Consider the following 15147-nt stretch of genomic DNA (forward strand, 5'->3'; position numbering starts at 1 on the left):
AAAATTTGAAATACGAGTACATATTCCTCTAAATTACCTACTCAAAATATCATTAGGCCTAATCGTATTCATTTTGCAAATGATTCAGGCAGATATACTGTTCGTCCTGAAACTCAAGTATTTGGCTGGCTACTTGGCTACTGCTTTCGCAGCCTTTCAATTTTATTGGGTTGGAGAAAACTTGGATTCTTCGGTGAGATCGATTCTCATTATGTATTTTCATGAAAAACAAAATATTATTTCGTACGAGTTATCAACTTGAATTTATTTTTGCTATCAGGTCTTCGAAGTATCCTTTGCAGTTTACTGTACTCCTTGGTATTGGTCGTCAAAAGTTCGCAGAAATGTTTACGTATTGTTATGCCATACTCAATCAGTGAATAATCTCTTATTTATGAAGGTGTACGGTTTGTTATTGAAGAATTTTGCACGTTTTTTGCACGGAGTGTTTTCCTATACGAATTTCCTTCGTAAACTTACCAATGAATAAGTCTCATAAAAGGATTTAACTAAGTATGCAAGTGGATTCAGTGTTCAAGAATTCAGAGCACGTGTAGATAGTTTTATTAGATAGGTAGATACCTATAATAATAAGTAAAGCAAATCTTGAAAACAGAAGAAATATTTCACATTTGTGTTGTTTTGATGCATAATTTTTGTATCCACGAGTATGATTAAATAAAGAGGATAATTGAAGTTGATTGCCTTAATATTGTATGCCAAAGTGAAAAACAGCTTTCTGTACTGATAGGTTGCTAATCCTACCTTGAAACTAGAACGAGCCCTGAAACTTGCCATCCAACTCGATGAATTTTCGAGCAAACGCCATTGAAAAGGAAACCCCTTGAAATTTGTTTTTCAGTTTATTCCCAGAAATGAATGTGAAAAAGGTTCTCTTTTTTAACTTACCGAACGTAACCTAATTATCGTTCGAAAAAATATCCATCCTACATTTTTTACATTGTAATTAAAATCCAACTTTTCTCAGCGAATGTTACAGTAAACATCAATGTCGATTTTTTCAGTGAACAGAAAAACCTATTCTGGTTTTGATCATTCGTGTTTTTTCAAACGTTGAAATTCAAGTTTTTTTTTCGTGATTGTTGCCAAGTAAAAAAAAAAATGCTTCAAGAACTGATGAAAATCCTGAGACAAATTTCAGGGTCCAAGAATCTATTCGGTTACAAAAGCACAGTCGCCAATCAACTCTATTTATCCTACTGTTTCATCGGTAAAATCTACTTCACTGAAAAAATCAGCAAACAGGTGAAATACCTCTGGTACATGCTGATCTTTTGCGAACTCTCGATTTCTTACGCCATCAGCGTAGCATTTCTTTGGTGTAATTTGAAAAACGATCTCGTGATGATGTTGAACTTCGCAAACGTCGTAGGAGGTATTAACACAGCCGTTTTTGGATTCCCTCTGATCTCGTATATCTTTGGAGATGATATAGAAGCAATGATCGAGCTCGTGGATAAAATTCTATCTGCCAAGTTATGCTGCGGACGTCGCAAACAAACTCGAGTTATTGCAAGTGCCAAGAAAATATTTCTATCTGTAATGGCTCCTTCGGTCCTATGCACTGCCGTATTCTCGACATTCTCGTTTATATGTTTTTTCGACGTTTTGTTATTTTTCGAAGAAGAAAAAACCAAGAATTACTTATACTACGCGTTACCCGTACCGTTGGTTAGAGATTATGGGAATTTCAGGTCATATTTTTTGATTAATGGTGTTTTGACTTTGGTAACTTGTTTCTTTATGCTTAAATGGTATTCGTTATTGACTCTGGTATTGTATTGGAGTACGATTTGTTGCGGTGAGCTGAGATATGTTCGAGAAGATATGGATAATGGAGCATACACTCTTGGATTATTGGTTCGAAGAAGTGATATAACATGGAAAAAATGGAATGCAGAATTCGAATGTGTTTTGGAACGAGGTGTTCGATATTTTCAACGAACTATTATGTAAGCATTTATCTTGAATCTTTGTTGATATCAATAAACGTAGGTAGGTAAGTACTAAGTAGGTATGTACTTGGTGGTATTTTTCAGCCGAATTTCAGAGTTCTTTTTTAGTAATCAGGTATTGATGTTTTCAGTTTGATTGATTATTTGAAGGGGTTTGTTGAAATTACTGGCTCTTTCGTGATTCCAGTGGGTTTCCTTTATGGCATTGCTGTTCTTCATATTTGCTTATCTGTGAGTTTGTGAGTTCATAAATTGTTACCCATGTATTATTTTCTCAATACCTATTTAATTTTCCATATTCTAGGATGATCTGCTATTCGTGCTAAAAATAAAATTCTCGGTGAGCTACTTGGCTGTGGCAATGTCCATATTTCAATATTATTTCATCGGAGAAAATCTTAACAACTCGGTAATATTTACAATTTAAAACGTGTTTTGTATTGAAATGAAATTATCCATTACGTCTTGTATATACCTACCTACGATTTTTTTTCTAAATCGCAGATTTCAGACGTATCATTGGCTATCTATTCAACTCCGTGGTATTGGTCGGTAAAAGTTCGAAAAAACATTCATCTATTGTTATGTAGAACCCAAACTGTGAACATATTTGCCATTATAAAAGTCTACGGACTTCTGCTGAGAAACTTTTCAGGTTATTTGCACGGAGTATTTTCCTATACGAATTTGTTGCATCAATTTACTAGTAAATAATTTAGCCTGTATAATGTAGACATTTGCCATTGATTTCTGTAATATGGACAAAATAAATAATTCCAAGTACATATTAATGTTCAGGGCTCGGATTTTTATGCTGGAGCATATTTTTTGTATGCATAGAGGATAGGGAATTTTTCAATTATCTCCACGATTCATGAAATTTCAAGTGAAAGAAGCCTAATTTGTTCCAGCATATTTTGGCATATTTCACCATAAAAGCATATAAAAGCATATTTTGACATTTTTTAGGTAATATTTTGCGTTTTTAGAGCATTTTTTACGTTTTTTAGCGGTTTTTAGGTAATATTTTGTTCAATTTCAAATTTTCCCTGTCTCTCAATTTTGCCAGTTACCTCTGATTTCAATTTCCCACATCTCCCAGCGAAAAAATGCCCCTTGCGAGGAGAGATGCAAGTCCTCAAAAAGGGTAAATTTTTGAGGAAAAAAATCGAAGGATTTTTCGCTTCAGCCTCTACCTAAACTGATTCGGTAAAAATAACCCCAGTCTCAAAAGATATACTTAGCGTTTGAAATTTTCGATCGACCTAGGTCATCAAATTTTTAAGTCTGACAAAATATGAAAGGTTCAACAATTTTCACATTAACTTGAATAAGTTTTCAAAAATCAGTGTGACACGAATTGGCGTTTTGAAAATTTTAAAGGCATGCTGATGAAAAAATCTAATGGGCCCCCTCCCAGCTATTTTATGTGTACCTAGTTGATATGTATTTGAAAAATGTAAAAAATTGGAAAAATTTGTCCGAAAAACTGAAAAAAAATCAAGATTTTTTTTTGAAAGATAGGGCGAGTCGTCTTTGACTTTTTTCTGAAAAACAAAAACATTAAGTCTTGTTATTGAAATGAAATTGTATTGAACGTGGGCCCACTTGAAAATTAATTTTATAATTTATTTTTTTGTTTACCTAGGTATATTATAAAATTTTTTAAAACAAATCGTAGTGTGATACATACTTACCTAATTAATGATTTTGTATAACTTGATAATAAAAATTGATATTTTAAAGCTCCCTTTTTTTTTTTTTTAATGGACTCAAAACATTTACTGAAAATCGTGATGTGCTCATTTTTGATTTCAAGTCAAATGATTGAGTTTTAAAAAAAAAAAATAATAGGTATGTTTTGGAATCCTTGTGTGACCATAATCCCAGCTGCATAAATAGGTCTGATCATGCTGCCATCTCAAAACTACTGGAAATGGTGAAATTCAAGTTTCAAGGATCAATAGATATAAAGATGGTCTAAACTCAGAAATGATGGGTACCTATCTTTTGAAATTCAAGAATTATAGTGTTTCAAAAATATTTTCTTCTCAAATATTTCAAATAAAATATGCCAAAACATCTAAAGATATCGTTTCAGAAGCTGGTGAAATGTTTGGGAATGCAGATGTGCTATTTTTTGGTCATTATTACCAATTTTCAAAAATAAAATCGAGGAAAATAGCCAAAAACTAGTTATTTCTGCAGTTTCAGAAATTGAAGACGTCATAACAAAAAGGGGTATATATGACACATATGTCCTTTTTGAGACGAATCCATATTGTTGTTCTTCAGACCTTCCTCTATCATATGAGACCACCCCCACTTCACAAAGTCGAAAAACCAGTGAGATATCGCCATTTTAAAACTGCGAAGTTGATTAAAAATTCATTTTTTCAGAGATAATGGGTTACTCATGGTCGATTTTGTGTTGTCAACCATTATTCACCTGGTTTAAATCCAAAAATTTGCTCAAAAACATTTTTAAATCAATAAAAAAAAATTGGCCAAAAAACTTGTCTTTTTTGTTTTTTTTTTGTTTTTACTCAACATAGCGATCTTTTTTCAGAGATAATGGGTTACTCATGGTCAATTTTGTGTTATCAACCATTATTTACCTGGTTTAAATCCAAAAATTTGCTCAATAACATTTTTAAATCAAAAAAAAAAATTGTCCAATTTTTCGCTTCAAAAAGGACATAATTATAATTCGAAATGTTTGAGCGCTTATCGCTAACACACAGTTTCCTCCAGACTGATGGTGCATAGCATTTCATGTAGTTAGATAGTGGGTAAATAAGATAAAATCGTCACCATGTTCAAAAATGCAAATTTCTAAACTTCACAAGCACTCAAACTTTCAAACAGTTTTTTATCAAAATACAACTTTCACACATATATGTCCTTTTTGCTATGACGTCTTCAATTCTATCTTTCGATATTTTGGCATACTTGATCATTGCAAAATACATGAGTAAAAAAATATTTCAAAATACCAATTGGATACCCCAAAATACAACACCCTAAAAGTGGTCTTGGATTTTGATGACAACAGCCTAGATCAACGCAAAATCTCAAATACTATTTTATGAAAATGAGACATTTTTCCCAAAATAGGTTGGGTTCGAACTACATAGATCGAAAAAGCACAATTTTTTCAAAAATGATCTATTCTTTGAGAACCCATATCTCTCCTTCAATGGCCATCCAGAGCTGAAACTTTTTCGGTGTGATTTTCAACTTGAAGTGAAGGTCTCCCCACAGTATTTGGTCAACATCATCTTCCTTTTTTCACGATTTACCCAATGGATAAGTTAATCTAGAAATTAAATGGATGAGTTCTTGTATCCTGCATAAACTTTTTTGTAATATTGAATGTGGGAAATTAGATCAAGTTGACTCTTAAACAATTTTATCAATGTTTTTTTATTCGAATAGAAGAAGTGGAAGAAATATCATCATATCTGATTATCATTAGTCGTTGTTTAATGTGCCTGTTCCAGTGTACCTACCTATTACTTACCCCTCATCTAGTCAGTAAAATCAAGGAACTATTGATTAACAATTGTGTATTAATCCGTCATTTTGTTTTTCTATGTTTCAGGTGAGTACGAATTTTCATCCTCCAAAGTAATAAAATACCCAAGTAGGTAAATGATACCGAACTACCTACGTATGAAAATTAGTTAGGTAAGTTAGACTACCTATTCATGATTTATGGAAGAATTTTACAATAATTGATCAATTGAGAAAATGACACAATTACAGTTGATGTATCATCCTTCTTGCTTATGCCACCTAGAATTATTTTAGGAGTTATTAGATCAAGTTGTTGTTCTTATTTTTGCATAAATTCAACGTGATATGGATTTCGAATGCATTATTTAAACGCAATTCAGAGAAAGAAATTGCTAACCTATTTAAATAAGTAGTTACAGTCGCTCCACCTCTTATTTGTCCTTTGAATGGATTCTCATTGTATTTCAAAGAGTTCTATGATTCTATTTTTCATGGATTCTCATTTCATGCGAGCAACACTTTTGAAAATAATAACCATAATTGAAGGGTAGTAAAAATAAGTTTCATAGTGAAACTGTTTTTATGCATCAAGTATATTTTCTAATTTTCGTTTGAATGTTTACAAATTATAAGTAGGTACCTATCTACGTATGTACTCGTACTTTGGTATTTGAAGGATCTGAGGTAATGAAAAATTCAACTTTTAGCTTTCTCATGACACTACATAAGTAAACACCCAATACGAGTACATATACTTACCTACGTTTGGAAAAGTTTCCAATTTTCAGAATCGATAGATAATACTTACTCATGCATTTTATGCGGGAAATTTATTTTAAGCATTATTTCAACTCGCTGCGGTAAACAAATAATATTTTCAGAATCATGTTTCCCAGTTTTTCTGTTTTTCCGTTATTCGTTGGTGTATGATCAATATTCAAGTTTTGAACATTTGAATTATCAATGAAAGTGACCTTATCCCTCCTTAATGACAAAAAAAAAAACTAGGTAGGTAAGGTACCCAAAATACCCAATCATCAAATTGGCGGTACTTGGTAGGACATGCTACGAGTAATTAGAACCATTTTTTCCCTAAAGAATTTTTAATAAAAAAAAAAACTTTATACTATCTAGAATTTTTTTGGCCTGTAGAATACATATTTGTTCAATTTGTTTAAAATTCCAATCCAGCTTTGACGTTCTTCAAAATCTGTTTGTAGAATGAGCATTTTTTTTTATCTGTTACCTACCTATTGGTGAATAGAGGTGAAATTGTAATGATGAAGTTATCTTACAATTCTGAATTAATTACTCGTATATCGTCAAACGGTTAAAATGTCTCATTTTGTCCTATGTATGTACCTATGTACTTGATATATCCTAGGTAAGCTATCTATCTACCTCAGGAATATTTTTAAAAACAATTTATCAACTAATCACATCAAATTAAGTTATTAAAGGTTATGAAAGCAGCTCTAATTGCTGCAATCATGGTGCATTTTCTATGCAAACGCATCCTACATACTTATTATAACCTACCTCAGCAAATTACACGATATGGGAAATTTAGGAGGGTAGCTTTGTACTTGGAAAATTAAACTAGTCCATCAAATGGTCTGCAATCGTAGACTTCTGTTCAAATCTGATACTTCAAGGTTGGTGGTATCCTATTATTTAGTGAATTTTTTAAAAATTTTCATCACTAAAAAAATGACAACATTACGCCAAGAGATGGGCAAAATCATCGACCAATTATAGTAAGACAATAAGAGTTTCCTTTACATGGAGTTACTTTTATCAGGTCAATATGAATATGATCGAATCGTTCTGAAGTAATAGGGAATTCCCCAAAAGGGCTGTGATTATGTTTAAAATTTTTAGATTTTTGACAGGATAGACATTCCTTAGTCCATTTCGTTAAATCTTTACTCATTGAAGGCCATACATATCGTTTGGATATTAAAGCTTTTTTTGCACAACTACCCCAGTTGGGTGAAAATCTGCTCTTACGCCACATAAAAACGTGGGCAGGAGATTTAACACTTTACGCCAATGCCTTTTCTGCCCATAAATCGGCGCGTATTTTATTTACGCGTAAAAATCTGCCATTGATCAATATTCTTGAAAAATTTTTCGGCACTAGCGGGGATCGAACTCGGGTCCCCGGATCTGAAAGCGGACTCCTTACTACCTACTCCACCAGGGAACTTGGTAGAAGAGAACAAATATTTATATACTAACCTATAACACACACGCAAAATACCACATTTACGCGCGTTTTTCAGCAAATACGCGATTAAATACGCTACGAAATATTTGCGTAGCGTATTTTGTGGCTGGTTTTTTCAACGTGCAAAAATACGCCACATATTTTTAGAAGCGTAGCGGCTTTACTCGATAAAAATACGCTACGAAATATTCTTGTGGAGTGTTTATCAGCAGAAATTTTATTCTGCTGTGCAGAAAATGTAACAACCTAAAAAGTCAAATTACGCCCGTGAATTGAAGCGCGATTTTGAAAACTGTAAAATCTGCTGCATGACAGCAGTTTAAAGTCGCGTTGAAGTATAAAACGCCAATTGAACTGCTCTTTACCGCATATTTATTGGCAGAAGAGCAGATTTTCACCCAACTGGGAGGATGACTTATACCATGAAAAGCTAAGAATATTTCATAACGAAGAGACTTGGGAATGAATGGTCTATCAATTCCTGTTGAAGAATCGACATAAACAGAAACAGAATCTGAAATCGGAATAGCAGCTAATTTTAAAGAAGTTTTATTTTTAGATTTTAAAAAAGAAGACAGTTCAATATCAGTCTTTTGTTCTTCTGCAATAATATCCAAATCAAACTTATTGGACAGAGAAATAGTTTCAATTCTAGACAATCTATCTGCTACGACATTCTTTTGACAAAATAATGAAATACTTACGTAGACTGACCAACAAATGAATTATTTTTAATTATTCTGAAGATATAAATCATGGATTCATAAATGATAACTTGTATTTTAGAGGTCTTCGGGCATTCAATAGGTAGTCTAAAGTTTTGAAGAAATGTGTAGGTAACTACATAATTATTATATCTCACCAAGGCACTAAAAACTCTGGAAGACACAAGATGTTCAAAAAGAAATGTGCAAAGGAATCACTTTTATCTATTTCTAGATATTTCATAAAACCCCTGTTTTATTTTATTCGTAATTTTCATTAAAATAAGCTATCTAATTGAATCGTTTCTTTTTTTCAAATTCGTTAGGTCTATTAATTTTTATCCAACAAGAACATCAGTGAGCTTGGGAACAGAGTGATTACTGATTACTCATGCTTGGGAGTCATAATTTCTCAAAAAATCACTTTTTAAATGCCGATTCAAAGAAATGAATTTTACTTATTTAACATTTTTTCATTATATTCTTCATCATACAACAATACACAGCACATTCGTGATTTTCCGAGCATCTGATAGCAAAAACTTATGAAATATTTACATATATCTATAGAATTTTTAATACGTTTGTGTTCGATTAGGTAGGTATAAGTGGAAATTTTTTTCACTTTATTGGCAAAATATTATAAAAATATTTCAAGAAAGAGTAAAATTCATTTTTAAACAATCTTTAACATTTACTCGTATGTACTTATTTTATAGCTGAAAATGGCAATCTTTAAAAAAAAATTTCTCGAAAATAACGAAAAAAAGGTCAATATTATTCGATACATCAAGGGCTGAAATTCAGAATTTTTTTTAAATTTCAACTGGCCGGCTCCATAATTTTTTTCAAATAAATCGAGAAGAGAACTAAATTGGTCTGAGCTAGTGAGCTAAGCGAGGCAAAAGCTTTCTAAAATTTATTGTTTCAAGAAGCAAATCAGCCGTACCCAATATTAAAGTGAAAAGTCAGTTTTTCCACAACTGACATTTTTAAAATTTTGAACAAAACTACATTTCCAAGTACAATTATGAATAATTTGAGAAATAGAGAAGAAAAATTTAACCCAAGCGAAGCGAGGGCAAAATATGCTTTAGAAAAAATAAAAATTTCGAGGATAGATCGGTGGTTTTGTCGGCAAATTAACGATTTTGCAGCTAGATTGTTGATTTTGTCGATAAATTACGGATTTTCTGAATATCGAGGGGTTTGAATATCCCCTATATGGTACCCACACATAACTGTCTGAAATCTGTCTCGTATAGTATAACAATGTTTCACCGAGGAAAAGAAATGAATGTGAGAAAACATGAAAATTCTCATTGAGATGCGTAGCTCAGCGAATATAAAATCTGTTTGACTTGAACAATTGATGTACTACTAATGAATTTCTTCAATTAAAAGTATGTAGAGATTTGAAGCAATAGAATGACACCAATATCGTGCAATAGGTACCAGGTACGTACATTTTCTTCTTTTTATATTCCCATGTTTCATTTAAAAAAAGATGCATGGTTGTGCGCAAAGGTGTGATTCGCACCTAATTTCATGTCACCTCTGGGACGTTCTCATGAGACATGGACTTTGATCAAATGTGGAAGGGGAAAATAGGTGAAATAGAATAATAGATAAAACTTAATTGAACGCTGATTGGCTAGGAGCGCTTTGTAGGGTTTTATGTCAGAGACGAGAGGCGAGGAATAAAATTTATTTATATACTCCTCAAGTCCTCAAGGAATTTGCATTACTTATACATAGTTAGGTACTTACTCGTAGTTTTCAAAACGATTGTACGACTCGGTGCAAGTTATTAACTATTGCTTATTGCTCGTATTTCCGCGATACTCTGCAAATTTGAAATTTTTATTCGGAAATGAGGATTTTATGGCAGGAGTTGAAGAAAATCGTGAGACAGTCGCTCGGAACAGAAAATATGTTTGGTTACAGAAGTACGGTGGCGAATCAGCTCTACTTACTGTATTGTTTTAGCGGTCACATCTATTTCACAGATAAGGTTGATAAACGAGTGAAATATTTTTGGTACAGTTTGGTTTCCAGTCAACTTATACTTTCGTGGGTACTTGGTTGGTCATATTTATGGTACGATGATAAAAACGATCTCGTGCTTATGCTGAATATGGCTACGTCGATTGGTTGCGTTCATATGGAAATGTTGGGATTTCCTTTCATTTTGCATTTGTTCGGCGATCGTATCGAAGCGATGATCGAGTGCGTCGATCGTCTCATGAACATCAAGCTTCAAACTACTGTTCTCAACGATGTCAAGAAATATTTCTCGTTTTTTTTCATACCCCTCTTCGTATGTACCTTGGTGTTTTTATCGGCCAGTTTTCTCGATGTGATATTATTTTTTGAGCAGGATAAAGTGAGCAATTACGTTTACTACGCGTTTCCTCCTCCATTGGTTCAAAAGTACAGCAGCTTTGCGTCGTTCATGATGGCAACTTGTGTCACGGACATTTTATTTGTCGTTGAAATACTCGAGGTCTCGTTGGTTCTCGCTCTGATGTTGTACTGGAGCATTATATGCTGTGGTCAAATGATCAGTATCAAGGACGGTTTGGAATCCAGAACTCGTGATTTGAATCTGTACAGTGACGCCGAACTTGCGCTCTTACCGGAGTGGAGAAGAATTATCGAATGTACATTGAAACGGGCTATCAGAGAATTTCAAATAGCTACTCGGTAAGTTTTTTTCTTGTTCTCAATAAAAAAAAAAAGGAAAACGCATCAATCACGAAAGCCTTTTTTCAAGAAATAAAAAAAAATCCGAATAAATCTCGTTATTTCTTTAGATTGATGAAATACATGAGAGGGTGTGTCGAATCAATCGGTACCATATATATCATCGCTACTTTTTGTTATGGCGTTGCCCTACTGTATGCCTGCTTATCGGTAAGTAATTTATGACATTTTTAAAGTACGTATTTCATATTTGATCCTTTGGAACTGAGAATAGCCTTTGTTCATAGCTTGCAGGTGTTTTGTTTTATTATTGTAATCATTCTCCCCTCATTCTTGAGAGATTTTTTTTTTTTGTTTTGAAGTGATTCTTACTCAGAACCGATGATTAAAATACCATTTTTCATCGGAAATGTAGCGACAGAAAAAACAAAGGGGGCCAATGGTTCCCGAGATAGCGCGATTGAATTGAAAAAAATTGACGAATTGGGTTAAAATTCTGGTTTATGGTGTACGTACTTTGGTGTGTTTCGTAATGGGGAGGGCCACGAAAAAAATCTGAGGATTTTGACCAAGTTCAACAGAGACTGTCATTTTACGTTGAAAAGGTTACTCAACAAAATCGTCAACTTGGGAGGCGTGTCTAGGGATAGGAGATAGAGGTCCTCAAAAAAATCTATCCATCAAAGTCTAAGACGTACTGAGCGGAAGAAAATTTGTAAATCGCTCATTTTCGGAAGTTTTTCGTGTTTTAAAATTTTTTTCTTCACAAATATTTCTCATTAATAAGTACCTATGTACGTACATATATGGCAAAAAAATCAAAAAATTTTGTAAGTGTTAATGGTTTTTTACCGACTTTGCCGTGAAACGGAAAAGTATTACCGACTTTGCCGTGAAACGGAAAAGTAAGGTATTGTATTTGTCATGATGGTTGAGGATTTGGGTGGGGGTGGGTTTTCTTGACGTTTTGGAGTGTGCTGATCACGATAAGACGTATGGCGCAAAACGAGATAAGTTTACATATATATTTATATATATATTTATAGGTATATCAATTTATGTATAAATTTGTGTCACGCTGAACTCAAAAGCTCCGAACTTTAAGTCGAAACTGATGATGGCAAAATATTGCTTTGATACTGAACTAGAGAAATTTTTAATTTGGTCGAAATCGATTCAGCCGTTTACGAGATATGAACGTTTAAGTGTGTTTCAACGTCATGGATAAGCAGAAATTTGTGTAAACCCTTATATCTCGCAAACGGCTCACCCCCAACAAATAGATGGGGTGGTTAGGGTGTGTAGGTTGCAGATTGGTGCGCCGGAGGTCGGGTGTTCGAATCCCGCGCGAGTCAAGAGGAGAAAATTTTTTGTTGATTTTTTTGTTAATTTTATCCGTCCAAAATTTTTTTGCCATAAAAAATCAAAATTTTTCAAAAATTTCTAGTGTAATTTTTGTTTCAACAAAAAACATTAAGTTTTTGGTAAATAGCCAGTAAATTTTGATAATTTTTTTTTTTGGTGAATTAATAGTAATTTTTGGTAAATAAAATGATTAGTTATTTTTGGTGAATTACTCGTAATTAAAGTTGGTCGAAAATGTTGGTAAATTGCTTGAGTAATTTTTGTTTTGGTAAATTAATGGCGTAATTTTTATTGGTAAATTGGTATTCCAATTATTAAATTTTCGTAAATTGCTGGGGTTATTTTTGGTAAATTGGTAAAGTTTGGTAAATTGGTAAAAAAAAACCTTTGGCAGTAAATTACTGGGGTAACTAAAAAAAAGTCGGTAAAAATTCGGTAAAAAATTGGTAAATTAGTGGGGAAATGTCTGGTAAATTACTGAGATGAATGTTGGTAAATTGCTGGGGGAATTTCTGGTAAATTGGAAAATTGGTAAATCAGTGGGTAATGTCTGGACTGTCTGGTAAATTACTGAGGTAAATGTTAGTAAATTGATAGGGTAATTTTTGGTAAATTCATAAATGTTGGTAAATTGGTAAATTTTGGTTAATTGGTAAATTTCAGTAAATAGGTAAATTTCGGTAAATAGGTAAATTTTGGTAAATAGGTAAATTTCAGTAAATAGGTAAATTTCGGTAAATAGGTAAATTTTGGTAAATTGGTAAATTTTGGTAAATCGGTAAATTTTGGTAAATTGGTAAATTTTGGTAAATCGGTAAATTTCGGTAAATTGGTAAATTTCGGTAAATTGGTAAATTTTGGTAAATTGGTAAATTTTGGTAAATGGGTAAATTTTGGTAAATTGGTAAATTTTTGTAATAATTTTGTTTTTTGTCAACAATTTTCCTGATGTATTATTCCACTTGTAATATGACGGTTACGTCTTCATAAGTACGCTAATTTTTATTTGAAAATCAATTTCATAAAAGTGTAATATGATGGCTACTTATGATTGACTATTTTATTTTGTCGATGTTTTCGACTTTTCGTATTCATTAAATCGGTAAATTTGGGTACTTCCGCGCATTTTGATAAATTGGTAAATTTTTAAGTAATGTGTGGTAAATTACTGAGATAAATGTTGGTAAATTACTGGGGTATATTTAGAGCAAAGTCGGTTGATCTTGCGAACTGCGCAAGATGTTTTTTTTTTTTAATTTTTATACTCCACGTCAGATGAAGCCATTACTCATTTTGGATTTCTTTTTTCATTAAAACCCATTTTTTTAGCTCATGTACTTTAAATTAAAAACGACTTTCAAAAGATAAGTAGGTATGTAGATCCTCCCAAAAGCATTGATTTGCTTACCGTGTTTGAAATAAATAGGTAAGCAGCACTTACCTACGAATTTATATATACCTATTTATTTTATTTTTTTAAAATTTAGAATGGCATGCCAATGATGCTAAAGGTAAAATGCTGTTGTGGATACATCGGTACCATCATGCTAGCATTTGTGTTTTACTTGATGGGACAAAATTTGGACACCTCGGTAATCTATCTACGTATGCATCGGTACAGGGTGCCCGCATGTTATGAGAAATGAAAAACCCTCGTATTCTATGTACTCATCAATATAAACAAAAAAACCTACATACATAATTTTTTTGAATAGGTTGCTGAGGTATCGTTGGCTGTCTACTCTACTCCTTGGTATCGATCAGTGAAAATACGAAAAACCGTGTATATTTTGTTATGTCAAACGCAATCGATCGAGAATTTCGCTATTCTCCGAGTGTACGGATTGCTGTTCCGCAATTTTTCGCGATTTCTGCATGCCATGGTATCCTACACGAATATTCTGCGTACACTTACCAACAAATGACTTGCTAGTATGTACTTGTATTGAATGGAGTAATGAGTGTTATGGACAGTAGATTTAGGTATTTGGTGTGTCCAGTTATCCACAATTCAGAATTAAAAGTATTAAGAATTAAATTTTTTATTTTATGTTTTACTTAATCAGAATTTACACTGAGCACAAAAGGCACCATGTTTCTGATTTATTTGTTTGGAAAGTCAGTATTTTATATAAATGGGTATGCAATGCACGAACAGCAGTTTAATTTTAATCTTCAGAGAGTTGTTTATGTATGTACCTAGACCTATCATTTTAAATACATTTCCTGCAGTGTGAATATGTACTAAATATTACGTTTTATTATATTTTCAATTTTCATCGAATAAAGTTTGACTACATTTTCCGATTCAAATCCTACTTATATTTAGCCTGTTCAGCGAGATCTCGATGAGAGTTAATATACGGGTAATTTCTGAGAATCAGAAGACCTCTCTTCTACATTGGTAGAGTGGGTGGGTCAGGCATGAATTTCCCACTCACCACTCTACTCGCGGTGTATCCGTGTAATATTGATGGGTTCGCTCCTAATTTTAGAGATATCTTCTATTATATAAAGGGAAGTTCGAAATTCGTTGTAACAGCATCACGGCTATAAAAACAGCTGAAATTTTGACCATAGACTCCTGTTATGGTGTAAGTATAGATGGTCCACTGGACATTCGATTTTCAAAATTTTGCCTCAAAAA

The 15147-nt window shown here is 32.8% G+C and overlaps 2 protein-coding genes across 4 annotated transcripts in view; both read left to right on the plus strand.

The window, feature by feature from the left end:
• LOC135847116 (mucin-5AC-like) overlaps positions 1–15147 on the plus strand; it is a 321695-nt gene that overhangs the window by 212844 nt on the left and 93704 nt on the right. The gene's annotated exons all lie outside the window — the stretch shown is intronic.
• Positions 10189–11910, plus strand: LOC135847705 (uncharacterized). The gene is made up of 2 exons (XM_065367373.1): positions 10189–11135; positions 11246–11910. The coding sequence occupies exons 1-2, from the start codon at positions 10303–10305 to the stop codon at positions 11358–11360; spliced, it is 948 nt and encodes a 315-aa protein (XP_065223445.1). The 5' UTR covers positions 10189–10302; the 3' UTR covers positions 11361–11910.

Source organism: Planococcus citri, chromosome 5 (assembly GCF_950023065.1).
Source record: "Planococcus citri chromosome 5, ihPlaCitr1.1, whole genome shotgun sequence".
Taxonomy (NCBI): domain Eukaryota; kingdom Metazoa; phylum Arthropoda; class Insecta; order Hemiptera; family Pseudococcidae; genus Planococcus; species Planococcus citri.